Source organism: Dipodomys spectabilis, unplaced genomic scaffold (genome assembly GCF_019054845.1).
Source record: "Dipodomys spectabilis isolate Male_0828 unplaced genomic scaffold, ASM1905484v1 ptg000215l, whole genome shotgun sequence".
NCBI lineage: Eukaryota > Metazoa > Chordata > Mammalia > Rodentia > Heteromyidae > Dipodomys > Dipodomys spectabilis.
The window spans coordinates 10,767,776-10,785,082 of record NW_024870892.1 but is presented as its reverse complement, the minus strand read 5'-3'; the positions used below and the strand labels follow the sequence as shown (position 1 = coordinate 10,785,082).

General features: G+C 47.1%; 2 protein-coding genes across 3 annotated transcripts in view; both read left to right on the top strand.

Annotated features, from left to right (window-relative positions):
* Adgre1 (adhesion G protein-coupled receptor E1) overlaps window positions 1–2,049 on the top strand; it is a 40,154-nt gene extending 38,105 nt beyond the window's left edge. Inside the window, exons 19-21 of the mRNA XM_042697256.1 lie at window positions 193–361; window positions 467–571; window positions 1,667–2,049. Of these exons, the coding sequence (XP_042553190.1) occupies window positions 193–361; window positions 467–571; window positions 1,667–1,672 (280 nt within the window). The 3' untranslated portion in view covers window positions 1,673–2,049. The remainder of the gene's footprint in view (window positions 1–192; window positions 362–466; window positions 572–1,666) is intronic.
* A 2,836-nt stretch (window positions 2,050–4,885) lies between these two features.
* Window positions 4,886–17,307, top strand: part of LOC122122843 (putative adhesion G protein-coupled receptor E4P) — a 31,627-nt gene continuing 19,205 nt past the window's right edge. Inside the window, exons 1-6 of one of the 2 annotated variants that reach the window (XM_042697257.1) lie at window positions 4,886–4,951; window positions 9,015–9,093; window positions 11,524–11,574; window positions 12,262–12,384; window positions 13,361–13,513; window positions 14,850–14,897. In XM_042697257.1, the coding sequence (XP_042553191.1) occupies window positions 9,063–9,093; window positions 11,524–11,574; window positions 12,262–12,384; window positions 13,361–13,513; window positions 14,850–14,897 (406 nt within the window). In that variant the 5' untranslated portion in view covers window positions 4,886–4,951; window positions 9,015–9,062. Of the gene's footprint in view, window positions 4,952–9,014; window positions 9,094–11,523; window positions 11,575–12,261; window positions 12,385–13,360; window positions 13,514–14,849; window positions 14,898–17,307 lie in introns of those variants that run through there. The other variant, XM_042697259.1, reaches the window with a different exon arrangement.

The window sequence follows — 17,307 nt, the reverse complement described above, 5'->3', positions numbered from 1 at the left end:
CAGTGCCGCAGGGGCCGCCTGCAGTCCCAGCTCCCCACCTCTAGGCTGGGAGACTTCCACCTTCTCCCTGTCCCCCCTTTTTGGCAGGCCACAAGCGTGCAGTGCCGGTGCTTCCAGGGCCCGGGCACGGGGACCAGCAGGTGCGTGCCAGCCCCCAGAACCGCTTGGTTTTGTTTTGTTTTTGTCTTCCAGATTGCTGACCTTCAAAGCTTTTGCCCAGATCTTCATCCTGGGCTGCTCTTGGATTCTGGGCATTTTCCAGATCGGCCCCGTGGCCAGTGTCATGGCATACCTCTTCACCATCACCAACAGCCTGCAGGGTGCCTTCATCTTCCTCATTCACTGTCTCCTCAACCGCCAGGTAGATGACTGCCACTGGCCTGCTCCTCCACCCCCTCCCCTCCCCCCACCCACTCCCCTTCACCTGTGAGCACCACCCACCCCCTCCTGGTGTCTCTGTCTCCAGGTGCGAGAGGAGTACAGGAGATGGATCACCAAGAAGAAGGAGCCCAGCTCCCAGTCCCAGACCTTGGGGGTCCAGCTGTCGTCCATGCCCTCTACAGCCAACACAGTGAGGGGGCCCGTGCATCTCTTCCCGAGTGCTGATGGGAAGAAAGGCCTGCTGCCCGGCGACAGACACATGGCCGGGGCCAGAGCCGCATGGGTGCTGGGTATCTCCACCTCAGCTCCCTGTGTGAGGGGCAGTGTGCAGGCTGGGAGAGCTCAGAGGTGTAGCTCAGTGGTCAAGGGAGCGCCGTGCCTATGCACAGCTCCATTCCCATCACCCTGAGAAAGCTCTGGGCTCTCGTTTGTCACTTAGCCAGCAGCCTGTGAGCTTTCCATTTATGTTATTTGCATGGTGCCCAAATGGATGCACAGCCCCAGACATCACCATTAGGTTCCAGACGAGCAAAGAGAGATAGGGTGGGAACAGAGACCACACCTTGCATGGACCAAACATAGCTGCAAAGGATGCTGAGCAAAACACGTGTTGACTTTGTATGTCTGGACAAAGAGGTGTCAGGAAAATAGGCTGGAGACAGCTTCTGGGTTGGCCAGCGGGCCTGCCACACTCAGAACAATTACTTTTAAACTTTTTTTTTTTATGTTTATGCTCACTGGTGGCTCATGCCTGTGATGTGATCTTACCTACTCAGGAGGCTGAGATATGAGGATTGCAGTTCAAAGCCAGTCCAGGCAGCAAAGTCCACGAGACTCTTATCTCCAGTTAACCACCAAAAAACTAGAAGTGGTGCTCAAGTGCCAGCTTTGAGTGAAAAAAAGCTCAGGCCCTGAGTTCAAGTCTTCAGGACAAGCATAAAAACACGCTTCACTTTTTTTTTTTTTTTTTGCCAGTCCTGGGCTTGAACTCAGGGTCGGGCACTGTCCCTGAGCTTCTTTTGCTCAAGGCTAGCACTCTACCACTTGAGCCACAGCGCCCTTTCTGGCCTTTTCTGTTTATGTGGTACTGAGGAATCGAATCCAGGGCTTCATGGATGCTAGGCAAGCACTCTACTACTGAGCCACCTTCCCAGCTCATGCTTCACTTTTTAGGACTTTGTTGCTATATTTCGCTCAGTGTGTTTATGTTTCTGTAGATGTTTGAAATCCCAGTTTTATTTGTGATGAGTCAGATGAGGAAGAAATTCTCGTTTCTGTCTTCCAGGACTAAAGCTTTGCTTTCCATACTCAGTGAGCAGCACTGGAGCGTGTTAAGTGCCTGTGGGTCCTTCCTTGAAGATCTTCTCTCCTTGGCGTAGTGTGCAAATTCAGAATGTGCCAACTTGAACCTCTGGGAATCCAGAGTACGGATGGGCGTCCATTTCCCAATGCTTTGTGCAACTGTTCCGAGCAATACTTTTATCCTCTGTGCTTTGCAGTGCTCTGAATTTCCAGAGCTCTAGGAAATAACAACTTTCAGTCCAGTGTCAGATCTGAGGGCCTGTGGCTACCATTTTATGTCCTGTGCTCCAAGCGGAAGCCCCTGGCATGGGTTGGGTACAGAATAGCTTGCAATAAATGGTTTTCCATCCATCTGAATGATTTAAACCAAGACAAATTCGCTTCCTGCTTTACAAAACAAGTCACACCTCATGCCAGTGGCTCACACCTGTAATCCTAGCTGCTCAGGAGGCTGACATCTGAGGATTGCAGTTTGAAGCCAGACTGGGCACGAAAAGAGCTGGAAGTAGAACTGTGGCTCAAATGATATAGCACCAGCTTTGAGCACAAAAGATCAAGAACAGTGTCCAGGCCCTGAGTTCAAGCCCCAGAACCAGCACCAAAACAACAACGAACACAGCAACAACAAACAAGCTGTGTCAACTGAGATTAACCCAACTGAAAAACACACAAAAAAAACACAAGTCTAGACTAAAGATCCAGACCAGAAACTTACCCAGAAACTCTTGTGACTTGGTAAAGATTCTCAGCCTACCTTCCTTCCAATCTTGAATGCCAGGGAGGGAAGAAGGAGGTGACCAATTTAAATGTGTATGTCCTCCTTTCCAAGAATACTCTAGAAACCCCTCTTTCCTTAGAGTGTCACCCATCAACCGGCCACATAAGCTTTTCTAGCAGACCAAACCTGCCATCACATCTTCCAGAGTTGTAACCCAAACCTGAATTTTATCAAGATGCACACGATGTTCTAAAACATTCTACAAGTTATGTTAACTTTTATTTGTAAAGACTTGCTATGGGTCTAAAATAAGACTTTTGGGGGGAGTTTTCTGGGCTGCTGAGAAGAATGTGGATTCTGTGGCCATTGCGTGGAAAATTCTGTGCTTGTTGGTTAAGTCCGTGTGGTGCATACAGTAACTGGCTTTTCAACAGTAACTGGCTCAGCTGGGGAGAAAAGAAGAGTCATGAATCCATTTTGCATCTATTCACTCATCTCCCCATCCACTCATTCATCTATCCATCCAACTATCCACTCATCCATCCTCATCCATCCACCCACCCATCTCCCCATCCACTCACCCATTCATCATCTACCCATTTAACTACCCACCTACCCTTCCATCCATCCATCCACACATCCATCCATCCACCCACCAATTAAACCCCTCCACCCATCTATCCATCCATCAAGTCATCCATCTACCCATCCATTCACCCATTCATCATCTATCCATCCAACTACCCACCCACCCATCCATCAGTCCACATATCCATCAGTATACCCACTAATTGGACCCCCCATCCATCCATTATCCATCCATCTACCCATACATCCATCTGTCCATCCATACATCCACCTATTCACCCATTCACCATCCACCCATCTATCCAACCATCCATTTACCCAACCATCCATCCATCTACCCATCTACTCATCTACCCAAGTCCATCATCTGTCTATCCATCATTAATCTACCCACCCAGCCATCCATCCACCCACCTATCCATCCATCCATTGGTCTATCCATCATCATCCATCTGTCCATCCTTTACCATTCATCCATACATGCATGCATACATCACCCAGGGTGCTGAAGTGGATGCCAGGCAATGGCTCTATCTACCACTGAGTGACTCCACCTGACCTGTACTGAACCTAGAATCATCCCTGCCTTTCTGGGCCCTGCTGGGACTCACGCATGATGTTTCCAAAGTGAACAAAGATAAACATTTCATGTAGGCCTGGGGCAGTATGACCTGAAATCACTCTGCTACTTGAGCCACTGGAGCTAAGAATCTCACAGACTTTCCTGCCTGCCCTGGCTTCAGACCTTGATCTTCAGATCTCAGCTTCCCGAGTGGCTGGGATGACAAGCATGAGCCACCATGTCTGGCAAGAAACAATTCTTTATAAACACTGGCAAAAGGGAAGCGGCATTTGAGTGTTGTGCTTTGTGAGTCTACACCCAAAACAGGGTAGTTTTTCCTCTTTTTTTTTTTTCTCCTGTGGTAGCTGATAAAGATTGGCTTGTGGTTAGACTTAGAGGCAGCTCCTTGTTTGTGTAGGTGACTCTAAGCAGAAGCATCTGGGCCAAGTCAAATGAGTTAGATGAGGAGGGTGAGTGAGAGGAGTGTTTATTAAGTGGGTGCCAGAGTCCAGGAAATCAATAAGGGATAATGGGGACTCTGTGGTTGGCATGGGGGTGTATTATCACACCTTGGTCTAAAGAGGAAAGGGAAGGGAGGATTGCTGGAACCTGGCAGAGGCTTTAGCCTGCAGAAGTAGAAGCCTGCCACTGATCACAAGCGTAGTTTCTACAGAGGGAAATAAATATTTCCTTTCTTTTTTGTCAGTCATGGAACTTGAACTTGGGGCCTGGACCCTGTCTCTGAGCTCTTTCCCCTCAAGGCTAGTGCTCTACCACTTTGAGCCACAGCCTTATACCTGGCTTTTTGGTGGTTCATTGGAGATAAGAGTCTCAAGGACTTTCCTGCCCAGGCTAGCTTCCAACCTCGATCCTCAGATCTCAGCCTCCTGAGTAGCTGGGACTACAGGCGTGAGCCACAGGTGCCCGGCTTCAAATTACTTTTTTAGTGCAATCCTGCACTATTTTAAATTACTCTAGCAAAAAGAGGACTAGTGATCCTGGCACCGGTGGCTCACACCTGTCCTCCTGGCTACTCAGGAGGCTGAGACCTGAGGGTCATGGTTCAAAGTCAGCCTGGGTAGGAAAGTCTATAAAATTCTTCTCTCCACTAAATGACAACAGTTAGAAATGGAGCTGGGGCTTATGTGGTAGAGCACTAAAAGCTAAGGGACAGTACCCAGGCCCAGAGTTGAAGCCCCCACACCGGAAAAAGAAAAAAAAAGAGAAGTAGTGGACATTGCATTATAGGCACACACCCTAATGCACAGCCCAGCCCTTGTGCCAGCCCCAAGAGATTCCCTGAGATGCTGAGTTGCAAGATAAGTGAAGATGTACTTCCCCTTTAGTTAGCACTGAAGAGGCACCAGGCTGAGGAGAGGCTAAGTCTTCGGCACCTTGGGGTAAGTGCCTGTGCGTTAGTAACTCCACACCCTGCACGGAAGGTGTTTTGCTTGGGTGTTTGAGTTGGGAAAGAAATATCCTAGCTTTAAAGAAAATTTCCAGGAGATGTTCCTTTTCCTGGCCCGGTGGCTTTATTTTTCTTGAAAGTCTGCTGGATGGGCATCGAGCCTGTGTTTGCTTTTCCATGTCTGTGTGTGAGGGAATGGGGGTGCTGCTGTGTGGGTGATATGTTGTGGGGTGCTTTAAGCAGGTGCTAACATGATAAAGCTTTAAGAAGAAAAGTCTAGTGCCCAGCACTGTGGCTCATGCCTGTAAATCCTAAGCTCCTCAGGAGGCTGGGATCTGAGGATCACAGTTCAAAGCCAACCCAGACAGGAAAGTTCATGAGACTCTTGTCTCCAATGAACCAGCAGAAAAGCTAGAAGTGGAGCTGTGGCTTAAGCGATCAGGCACTAGCCTTGATTGGAAAAGCACCCAGGCCCTGAGCTCAAGCCTTGGTACCAGCACACAGAGAGAGACAGAGACAGAGACAGAGACACAGAGACACACATACAGAGAGAAATACCTATAGCAAAGCCTTGATGTAAATCCAGGACTGTAACATACCATGCACAGAACGCAGAAGAGCAGCTTATGCATCGCATCATCTTATACTTCTTCCCTTCCTCCATCACTCATCTTTCTTCCCATTCACCTCATGTGACGTCCCAGATGGAAGGAAAGAGGATTGTGGGAGAGACACTAAGTGGGCACTGAGCCCAGACTTCAGCCCCAGAACTGTCTCCAGGCCGGGGGAAGCACGAGCCAAGGTCCTGGAGCACCCCTTCTGTATCCATCCCTGTGCCTGCTAAGAGTTTTCTGACCTAGGCTGGGCCAGGGGCTCATCCTAACCAAGACCTTGAACTCCAGCCTGCCTAGTCTCCAGGACCAGGGGTCCCAGTCAGCAATGAGGAAAGAAGCCATGACCCTCCCGAACATGGCGCAGTAAGCCAAGATCGCTCTGAAGCCGGGTAGGGTCTGTTCTGGGGTTTGTCCTGAGGCAGCTTGTGGGTCTGTGGCAGGTGGAGGCCGCATGGTTCCAGCCTTCTGACACCGGGATGGGGTGCACATCCTTCAGGATGGAGCTCCATGTGGACAGGGGGTGGTGTTGAGGTGCTGCTGTTTTCCATGCACAGGTCACCGTCCTTCTCCACATCAGGGACAATTGGTGACTTCTTTCAGGGCATCAGCTGGGCAGGAGAGGCTGTTCATGTGTCTGAGAGAGAATTATGAGCCCTGAGTGTGTTCAAAGGCTGCCTTCCTGTATGTGCATGTGAGGTGTACCAAGACAGATTTGCAGAGCATGTTATCTTCGTTTAATACACCCTGGAAATTTGAACCTTGTGTGTGTGTGTGTGTGTGTGTGTGTGTGTGTGTCCTGGGATTTGAACTCAGGGTTCCGGTGCGGTGCTGTTCCTTAGCTTTTTTAATCAAGGCTAGTACTCTACCACTTGAGACATAGCTCCACTTCCAGTTTTTTGCTGGCTAATTGGAGAGGAGAGGCTCATGGACTCTCCTATCCAGGTTAGATTTGAACCACAGTCCTCTGATTGCAGAGTAGCTAGGATTACAGGTATGAGCTTGGAAATGTGATGGCAAATCCCACTACCTAAATTATACCCATCAAGCAAATACTTGCCACAGTGTTGTTGTGGCTGTCGTAGTTTAAACTCTTTGAAGGGTTGGAGGCTTGGTTCAGGTGGTAGAGTGTCAGCCAATGAGCAAAAGCATCAGATACTGAATCTGAGTTCTAGTCTTGGACCAAAAAAAAAAATCTTTGAAAGGCACTTTTACAGTGGCATGGGATGCTTCTGTTATTTTTTCCTTTAGATGTGGATTTGGGGAGGGGGATATAAAGGACCTTCATTTGGTTCAGAATCAAAGCAGGTGGTTGAATGTAAAGTTTTTCTACCCTCTCATGTTTTTCCAGCCACTCATATTTTAAGGCAAGTAATGTCATGAATTTCTTGGGAATATTTACATTATGAAAATCTAGATAGGTGGTGTGTTACTACTCTGCTGGCTAGGTTCTTGTTCCTCTGTTGGAGTCGAACTCCTGAGCAGATAGCTCAAAGCTCTGCTAGTCCTGCCTTGCCCAGGCCCAGACCTGTGCAAGCTGGGGCACTAGGCTGGCACCCAGAGCCTCACAGCTCAAACCCGAAGAGCCGCAGGCTGTGTGGCTCCAGGGGGAGAAGGCCACATCTTCCAGCTGTGTGTGTGCAGGCTGGGAGCTTAGCACCTCTGGGCTTTTGTCACCAATGGCTCCAACCTTTGTAACCTTGGCTTCCTGCATCAGTGAGTGGCAGCCCTGGGGAGTCCCCAAGAGTGTCACAGCTTCTGGGAGGGTGCAGGTGTAGGGACCCACAGCTCTGACACTAGCCAGTGTGGTGGCTCTTGAGTCAAGGGCTTGGAAGCCTCCTGGAACTCATCCACTGACTGGGTCCCACAGTTGCTCATCTCCAGCATTTGACACCCGTTGTCTCCTCTGCCAACTCTGCTCTCTTTGCCCAGTCACTTCTTGGTACTCTCCGGCCAACCTCATGCCATCAGCACTTCAGGACGGAGTTTGTGGACTGAATCACCTGGTTAGGTAGCTGGGAGGGGCACAGGAAAGGTTGTTTGTGCCAATCATGGCAGAGCCTTTCATGCCAATGAAGGATTGTGCTCCCACCAATCACGGAAGAGCCCTTCACGCAAATGGAGGACTGTGTTTGTTTGTACCAATCATAGCAGAACCCTTTATGCAAATGAAGGCTGTGTCTGCACCAATCATAGCAGGGCCCTTCATCCAAATGAAGAACTGTGCTTGCACCAATCTTAGCAGAGCTCTTCGTGCAAATGAAGAATTGTGTTTGCACCAATCATGGCTCAGCTTTTCATGTAAATGAAGGATCTTATTTTCACCAATCAGAGGCCTTCTCGTGGGCCATCAGGTGAAGTACTTCTCTGGCTTGAGTGAAACAGGCTACAGGATCATCAAGAGTTCTGCTAGAATCTTGCTTAGAATACAAGTTCTCAAGGCCCATACGGGTGCAGGCTGTGGAACAGGTCTTAACCCCTGGTTGTGGAGGTCCTCTGCAGCTGCTGGAATGTCCTCAATGTTTCTAGAACAGCTGGGCTGCCACAAGGCAAGTCTAGCTTGATGCCAGTACAGTGACTGTTTCCTCACAGCTCCTCTTTCAACCATGCCAGACACCAGGGAAAAGCTGCTCTTTGTCTGTCTCTGTCTGTCTGTCTGTCTCTGTCTCTGTCTCTGTCTCTCTGTCTCTCTGTCTCTCCCTGTCTCTGTGTCTCTATCTCTGTCTCTATCTCTGTCTCTATCTCTGTCTCTCTGTCTCTGTCTCTCTGTCTCTCTCTCTCTCTCTCTCCATAATAGGAATTGAACCCAGGTCTTTGCACATGCTAGTCAAGCATTCTACCAATTGAGTAAGGCCTTCAACCATGTTGTTTTTGTATTTTACTTTTGAGATACCATCTTGCTAACTCTGTCCAAATTGGTCTTACATTTGCTATCCTCTTGCCTCTGGGAGACAAAAGAAACATGTGTTCAAGACTACCTATTGCATACCTTGGTGACACAGGTGATGATAATATACTGTGACTTTTAAACTTCCAAAAGAGCTCGTCAGAAAAAAAGGATAAATTTACAAGATGGATATGTTCTTTGTTTTTATTTGCTTATCTTCCCATGGAATCACACACCAAGACATCCCACTGGACTTCACAAATACAAATGTGATGGTCAGTGACAAAATGGGAAGCAAATAAATAATAGGAGAGGGGAAAAATAATATCTGGATGGTCTGTGCAGGGGAATTTTCTACGGTGTGGATTTTGCTAAGTGCAATAGACCAGGATTTTAAATTCCAGGGACAGAGGGAGGGAGGACAGACGGACTTGTTTATCATTTGCTAACTGGAACCCTTGCTTCTGAGGACTTATTGGGAGAGAGATGAAAAGAGTTACACCGGACACCTGGCTTCTACATATTGCCACTATCTGCATTTTGTTTCATCTTTCCAGGTCTGCTGAAGAGAGACTGTCGGCTTTGTGTTCCGGTGTCTCTGAACTATGGGAAGCTGGTGCCTACCCATGCTCTCAGGTAAGTGAAACACAAGATTTGAATCTTGATCCTCAGATCTCAACCACCTGAATAGCTGGATTACAGACATGAACCACCAGCGCTCAGTTCACTAGAAATTTCTTCCTACCTCTCTCAGTCCTTTTGTTTTATTTTGCCGTTCTTCCTCCTTAGCTTTTTCTCCTTCCCTCTCCCATCTTTACAGTCCATGGATGAGAGAAAATATTCAATTCTTGTCAGTATGGGACTGGCTTACTTCATTTAATGTGGTGATTTCCACTTCCTTGATTTTCTTGCAGATGGCATGGCTTCATTTTTCATTGTGGCTAACTAATATTCCATTTTTGCCTATAAATCACATAATCATTTATTGACCTGGTTGTGAGCATCTACTCTCCTCCTGGAATCAGGGCTGTTGTGAATAAGGATGCGATAAACATGTGTACAAGATGCTGACTTTGATTCTTCTTTTTAAAAAATATGCCCAGGAAGTGGTTTGGTTAGATCATGTGAAAATATTATTGTTAATTTTTTGAGGAACTTCTAGGATAATTTCCATAGTGGGCAGACAGACTTCCGTTCCCACCAGTAGTGAAGATGCACACACATAACCTCATCATATGATTTCTTCGTTATTTTCTTGATGGCGGCCATTCCGTGTGAGGTGAACTGGAATCACAAGGTTGCTTTGATTTGTGTTTCCTTTTTTTTTTTTTTCTTTTGGCTAGTTGTGGGGCTTGAACTCTGGGCCTGGGCATTGCCCCTCAGCTCTTCAGCTCAAGGTGAGTGTTCTACCACTTGAGCCACAGTGCCACTTCCAATTTTCTGGTGGTTAATTGGAGATAAGAGTCTCATGGACTTTCCTGCTTTGAACTGCAATTGTCAGATCTCAGCTTCCTTAGTACCTAGGATGACAGGCATGAGCCACTGGCACCTGGCTTTTGTGTTTCCTTTACAGTTAAGAATGCTGGTATTGCTGGATCCTTGAGTAGTTCTAAGTTTACTTTTCTTCTTCCTCTTCTTCCTCTTCCTCTTCCTCTTCCTCTTCCTCTTCTTCTTCTTCTTCTTCTTCTTCTTCTTCTTCTCCTTCTTCTTCTTCTTCTTCTTCTCCTTCTTCTTCTTCTTCTTCTTCTTCTTCTTCTCCTTTCTTCTTCTTCCTTTTGAATGTCCATGCTGCCTTTCATTTATATTCCTCCAAACAGTGTAATACTAGGGCTCTCCTCCACCCCATCCCCACAATCCCCCCATCCCCACCGCATTTGCTGTTACTCATATTCTTGATGTTGGCCAAGCTTACCATGGATGATATGGAATCTCAATGTTATTTGGACTTGCATTTCATTTATGGCTAAGGATGTTGAATACTTTTCCATGTGTCTATTGACTATTTTTACTTATTTTGAGAAGTCTCTATTTCCTTTGCTTATTTATTAATTGAGAGTTATTGATTTTTGGGGGGTTAGTTTATTGAGCTCCTTGTATATTCTAGATATTAAGCCCTTGTCAGATTCATAACTAGCAAAATAGGTAGGTAGATAGATAGATAGATAGATAGATAGAGAGAGAGAGAGAGAGAGAGATTTTCTCCCATTCTGTAGGACTGTTTTTATAGCTTAGTAACTATGTCCTTCACTGTGCAGAAACTTTTGAGCTTGGTACAGTCCCATTGATTGATTCTGTCCCCAAGTTGATGAGCACATTGGATGATAACATCTTGATTGTATCCCATAAAATATATCATTGAAATGAGTTTTTTTTAATTTGTGTGTGTGTGTGTGTGTGTGTGTGTGTGTGTGTGTGTGTGTCCTGGGGCTTGAAATCAGGGCCTGGGCATTGTGCCTGAGCTTTTGTGCTCAAGGCTAGTGCTCTATCACTTGAGCCACAGCATCACTTTTGGCTTTTTGTGTGTGTGTGTGTGTGTGGTCAATTGGAGATAAAAGTCTCACAGACGTTCCTGCCCAGGCTGGCTTTGAATCGTAATCCTCAGATCTGTGAGCCGCAGGCACTCAGCTCTTACTTGTTTGTTGTTGTTGTTGTTTTCTAATGTGGCCACTAAGAAATGTTAAGTAACCCAGTAGCTTGCGTTCTATTCTACTGGTGAATAGGAGGTTACAGGCCTAGACTGACAGCCATTGGGGAATACCAAGAGGAGACTTCCAGCCTGGCTTTGGGGGCTAGCTAGTTTGGGAGGATCTGCAGCTAAGGTGGTGGATTTTCAGAAGTTGGATCACATAACAATAGTCAGACCTATCTCCTGTGCACCCCGAGCACATAACCCACTCCTGGTGCTCATAGCCTGCCTGGAGACTCTGTGAGGAAGCTGGTACATGTGCCAATAGCTCTTTTCTATGTATGGGGGGGGAAGGGCGGGGAGAAGCCCTCAGCTCGCCCCGGGGGAGTCCCAGGGGGAGCTTCACATGACCACTTCCTCCTCTTTGTCTTTTCTCCCAGCCCTTGGCGTCTTGCTGGCTGTGTCAGGATGGGAAGTAACAAATTCTAAAGGTAAGTCTGTCTACTCATGGCCAAACACCAAGGGAAAGGAAGTGGGGCTATAGGACTTTGAGGGGGGAAAGGGGACAGGGAGAAGGGAAGAATGTCTTTTCTTTTTTTCTTTTTCTTTTTTTTTATCGCTCATGGGGCTTGAACTCTGGGCCTGGGCGCTGTCCCTGAGCTCTTCAGCTCAAGGCATGTATGTACTCTGCCACTTGAGCCACAGCAGCCACTTCCGGCCTTTTCTGCTTATGTGGTGCTGAGGAATCAAACCCAGGGCCTCATGAATGCCAGTCAAGCACTCTACCACTGAGCCACCTTCTCAGCCCAGAAGAATGTCTTCTCAAGTGAGAGAGGACTGAGCCTCGGGCACTTTCTTGTGTTCTTTGGATAATGGATGTTTCCTGTGCTCCGTCCTCACCACCCATCACCATCATTTTCAGCACCAGCACCAATAGCACTTGCAAATAGTTAGGGTGGTGCTCGACCACTTGAGCCACACACCTCCACTTCTGGCTTTTTGGTGGTTCATTTGGTGGACTTTCCTGCCTGGACTGATCTTGAACCCCAAATCCTTAGCTCCCAGCCTCCTGAGTAGCTAGGGGTGAGTAGGCATGAACCTCGGGTACCCAGCTGTCAGGGATCATTTCTTGGACAAATGAATGAGCAAATGAACAAATAGACCTGTGTTCTGTGCAGCTCCCTGTCCCCACTGCCATGTCTACGCTGACTGCCACAACACCACCCACTGCATCTGTAAGCCTGGATTCCAGCCCACATCTGGCCCAGGCCCCTTCATCTGGCCCCAGGAGGCATGCGAAGGTAAGAATGCCACTCAGTAGAAGAAGCCATCATGGCGTGGTGTGTGTGTGTGTGTGTGTGTAAAACACACCCCCTCCCCACAGCCTCCAGAGGATCAGAGGGCCTCAGAAGATACTTCAAGAGGTACAGCAATTAGTCAGGTATATTTTTTCCCCCAATCCTGGGGCTTGAACTCAGGGTTTAAGCACCGTTCCTGAGCTTCTTTGTGCTCAAGGCAAGCAATCTACCATTTGACCCACATAGCACCACTTGCAGCTTTTTCTGAATAGTTTTTTGGAGATAAGAGTCTCACAGACTTTCCTGTCTGGGTTGGCTTTGAACTGGGATCCTCAAATCTCAGCCTCCTGAGTAGCTAGGATGACCGGCATAAGTCATTGGCGCCTGGCTTAGCCGTCTCCGTGTTTGGATAGAAAGAGGAAGCATGCGGCATTGGCCCAGAGCAGAGTCAGTCTGTGGGTTTCCTTTCTTGAACCTCAACTCTTGCCCATTAGCTGCTAAACCAAGAGAGACTCAGAGCACAGATTCTCTGAGCCAGGACATAAGGGATATGGTCCTTCTGTGTCTCATGACATATTTTCTACTTTATTCCACTACCAATCCCTGGGTGTTGGTTTATGTTTTGTTGTTCTGTTTTATTTTGTTTTGTTTTTGTGCAAGTCCTAGGACTTGAACTCAGGGCTTAGGTTCTATCCCTGAGCTTGTTTGCTCAATGCTCCAACTCTACCACTTGAGTCACAGCTCCACTTCCTACTTCATAGTGACTCATTGGAGGTGAGTCTCACAGACTTTCCTGCCAGGGCTGACTTTGAACCCCTGACCCTCAGATCTCAGCCTCCTGAATAGCTGGGATGAAAAACCACTGGCACCTGTCAAGCTCCATACTTAGATAAACCATGTTGGGCCATGAGAACTCTGTGGAGAAGAGGACATGGCACAGTTCTTGAAGAGTAAGCGTAGCTTTCTTCTTGCCCGTCAGACATCGATGAGTGCCAGACGCAGCAGGTGCGCTGCAGGAAAAAATCTTACTGCAAGAACAAGATTGGGAGCTACCTCTGCAGCTGCGTGGTAGCGATGCCTTGGCTCAACTGGGTGGCCAGCATAATTGACATCGAACATCCACAGTGTTACAGTAAGCATCTCCAAATACGCCTTCCATCATGAAAGAAAAGGGGGGGAAGGGAGGCACAGACTTTGGGGTAGAAATTCCTCTGGGCCCACTGGTATGATAAGTTTGAGTTCTCCTAAAAAATAAGTATAATAACTCTTTTAAAGAAAAAAAAAAAGGCCAGGCACCAGTGGCTCATGCCTGTCATCCTAGCTACTCAGGAGGCTGAGATCTGAGGATCATGGTTCAAGGCCAGCCCGGGCAAGAAAGTCTGTGATACTCTTATCTCCAATAAACCACCAGAAAACTGGAAGTGGTGCTGTGGCTCAAGTGGTAGAGCACTCGCCTTGAGCCGAAAAGCTGAGGGACAGTGCCCAGGCTCACCGTTCAAATCCCATGACCAACAAAAAGAAAAAAAAAAGAGGGTAAAGCTAGGTGCTAGTGGCTCAAACCTGTCATCCTAAATTCTCAGGAGGCTGAGATCTGAGGATCGTAGTTCAAAGCCAGCCTGGGCAGAAAAGTCTATGAGACTCTTATGTCCAATGAACCGCCAGAAAACCGGAAGTGGCACTGTGGCTCAAGTGGTAGAGCACTGGCCTTGAGCAAAAGAGCTCAGGAACAGCAACCAGGCCCTGAGTTCAAGCCCCAGGATGGGCACCCCTCAAAAAAAGGGGAAGTAGGAGACCATAGCTGGTGACAGCAACACCAGCCTCAAGGCAGAGTAAGAGAGCAGAGCTGTGTCCCAGCCTCTGTCCCTCACGGCTGTGCTGTCCCCCGTCTTTCCCAGAGCGAGGCTGTCGAAACCAAACCGCCTCGCAAGTCCCAGCTCTGCACACTCCTTGGGAATGCATGGCTGCCTTACAAGTCACTCTCCTTCCATTCCAAAAGGACTGGCTTCATATTCTTCTGAACTTGGTTTATTTAATGGGTGTGTATGTTGGTCCTGAGGCTTAAACTTAAAGCTTGGATGCTGTCCCTGAACTTTTCTGCTTCAGGCTGGCGTTCAACTACTTGAGGCACAGCATCACTTCTGGCTTTTTTTGTAGTTCATTGGAGATAAGAGTCTCATGGAATTTCCTGCCCAGGCTGGCTTTGAACTCTTGAGCCTCCAGATCTCAGCCTCCTGAGTAGCTAGGATGACAGGCGTGAGCTACCCGAGCCCAGCTCACAATTCAGCTTCTTGGAAGCAAGTGCATGGAAGCCCTGGACTCGCCGCTGGTGGCTCAGCAGAGCTAGCCTCCATTTCCTAGGGACGTGAGCATCTCTGCTTTGCTCCAGTGTCGCACAGAGCTGGGAATGGCTAGAGGGTTTGAAGGGGAAGCTGCAGGATCACAGACTCAACATGCTGTCCCCTTTGTAGATGAACTGTCCCCAGGCCACACGGAAGGGGAAACGGTTCCACAGCAGGGTGAGTACCCAGATTCAGGACCCTGGCTAGCAATTCCAGATCCCTACTTCCTGGGCTAGTTGCTGTGCTCCTGAATCCCTGCCTCCCAGGGACTCAGGAATGTGACCTGTGGGGAAACAGGAGCTGTGAGGATGTGGTCAAATCAAGAAGAGTCTCTGCAAGATGAGAGAGTACAGCCAAGCAGGGTGGCTCATCCCCTTAATCCCAGCTACTCAGCAGGCTGAGATCCAGAGGATCACAGTTCAAAGCCAACTTGGGAACAACAGTCCAAAAAAGATTCTTCTCTCCAAAATAGACAGCAAAATGTCTGGATGGAGGTGTGGCTCAAGTGGTAGAGCGCCAGCCTCACAAGTAGGCTATGTGTTCAAATCCCAGTTACACACACACAACACACGCACACACACACACACACACACACACACACACACACACACACATAAATTAAAGTGGACTCTTAATTCAATATAATCAGTAACCTGTTTGCTTTTTCAAAAATTTTATTGTGATTAAGTGATTACATAATTTCACAAATTTCACAGTGTTGTGGAATAGTGATGCTTAGTTTAAGTCGCAAACACATTCTAACCTTCATGGGGCAAATTGTCTATGGTGGTCTAAAACGATTATGAGTTCTATGGGCTTTGATTATATAGTTATTTCTTCCACATTAGATGAAATGTACATTCCTTTCTTCTCTCCTTCCCTCTCCTTCCCTCCCTCCCATCACTGCCATTGAGTTGCTTGGTTTGTTTTGATCAATGTCCAGGGCAGATGATGGGTTGTATGTTTTCCCGTTTCCCTCTGTATCTGTGTCCTCCTCCTATTTCCCTCCGATGTGCCCATATATACTACATATGTGGTCGTCAGCATGGGGTCATTTAGTAATGATTCGGCCAGATGAGTGGAGGTCCTTTGTTTCTCGACTCTTGCTTACTTTGTGGTATCACCGTATGTTTTGGATTTAACATCCACTTATGAGGGAGACCATGTGCCATTTGTCTCTTTGGTCTTGACTTACCTCACTCAACATGATTTCTTCTAGTTCCATCCATTTCCCTGCGAATGCCATTATTTTGTCCCTTCTAATGTCTGTATAATATTCCACTGTATATAGATACCACAATTTTTGGATCCATTCATCTGTAGTGGGGCATCTGGGTTGTTTCTATATCCTGACTATTGTGAACAGTGCTGCAGTGAACATGGAGTTGTCCTTGTATCCTGGTTCCTGTTGTTCAGGATAGATGCCTAGGAGTGGTATGGCTGGGTCATAGGGGAGATCAATATTTAGCTGTCTGAGGACCCTCCAGACTGCTTTCCAAAGTGGTTGTATTAGTGTACATTCCCACCAGCAGTGTAATAGGGTTCCTCTTTCTTTGCATCCCCGCCAGCATTTGTCATTGTCTGACTTTAGGATGTGGGCCATTCTGACTGGGGTATCTCAGGGTTGTCTTTATTTGCATTTCCTTTACAACCAGGGATGGTGAACTTTCCTTTATGTGTTTCTTTGCCATTTTTATCTCTTCTTCTGAGAAGTCTCTCTTTAGCTCCCTTGACCATTTAGTAATTGGTTTGTTAGGTTTGGGAGGGATTAGTTTCTTGAGTTCCCTGTATATACTGGATATTAACTCCTTGTCTTATATATTGCTGGTAAATATTTTTCCCAGTTAGTTGGTTGTCTTTCTAGTTTGGCAGCTATGTCTTTAGCTGTGCAGAAACTTTTTATTTTAAGGTAGTCCCATTTGTCGAGTCTCTCTCCAATTTGTTGTGACCCTGGGACTCTGTTCAGGAAGTTTCTGCCTGTGCCTATAAGTTCTAGTGTCTCTCCTACTCTGTCCTGCAGTAGTTTCAGAGATTCAGGATGATGTTAAGGTCTTTAATCCATTTTGAGTTGATGTTAGTGCATGGTGACAGGCTGGGGTCTACTTTTAGTCTTCTGCATGTGGCCGCCAAGTTTTCCCAGCACCAGTAGTTGAAGAGGCTGTGCTTTTTCCACTGTATGTCTTTGGCTCCTAGTCAAATATCAGCTGGCTGTAGGCCTGTGGATTTATTTCTGGATCTTCTATTCTATTCCATTGGTCTTCAAGTCTGTTTTTGTGCCAGTACCATGCTGTCTTTGTTATGGCTCATAGTAGAGTTTGAAGTCCAGAAACAAGATCCCACCCATGTTGTCTTTTTTGCCTAGAATTGTTTTGGCTATTCTAGGTCTTTTGTTGTTCCATATGAATTTTTGGACTGTTTTCTGTATTTCAGAAATGACATCATTGGGATTTTAATAGGAATTGAGTTGAATATGTATATTAATTTTGGCAGCATGGCCATTTTCACTATAATTAAGGCTGCCTATCCAAGAACATGGAAGGTCTTTCCATTTCCTAGTGTCTTCTGTAATTTCTTTCTTTAAGTTTTT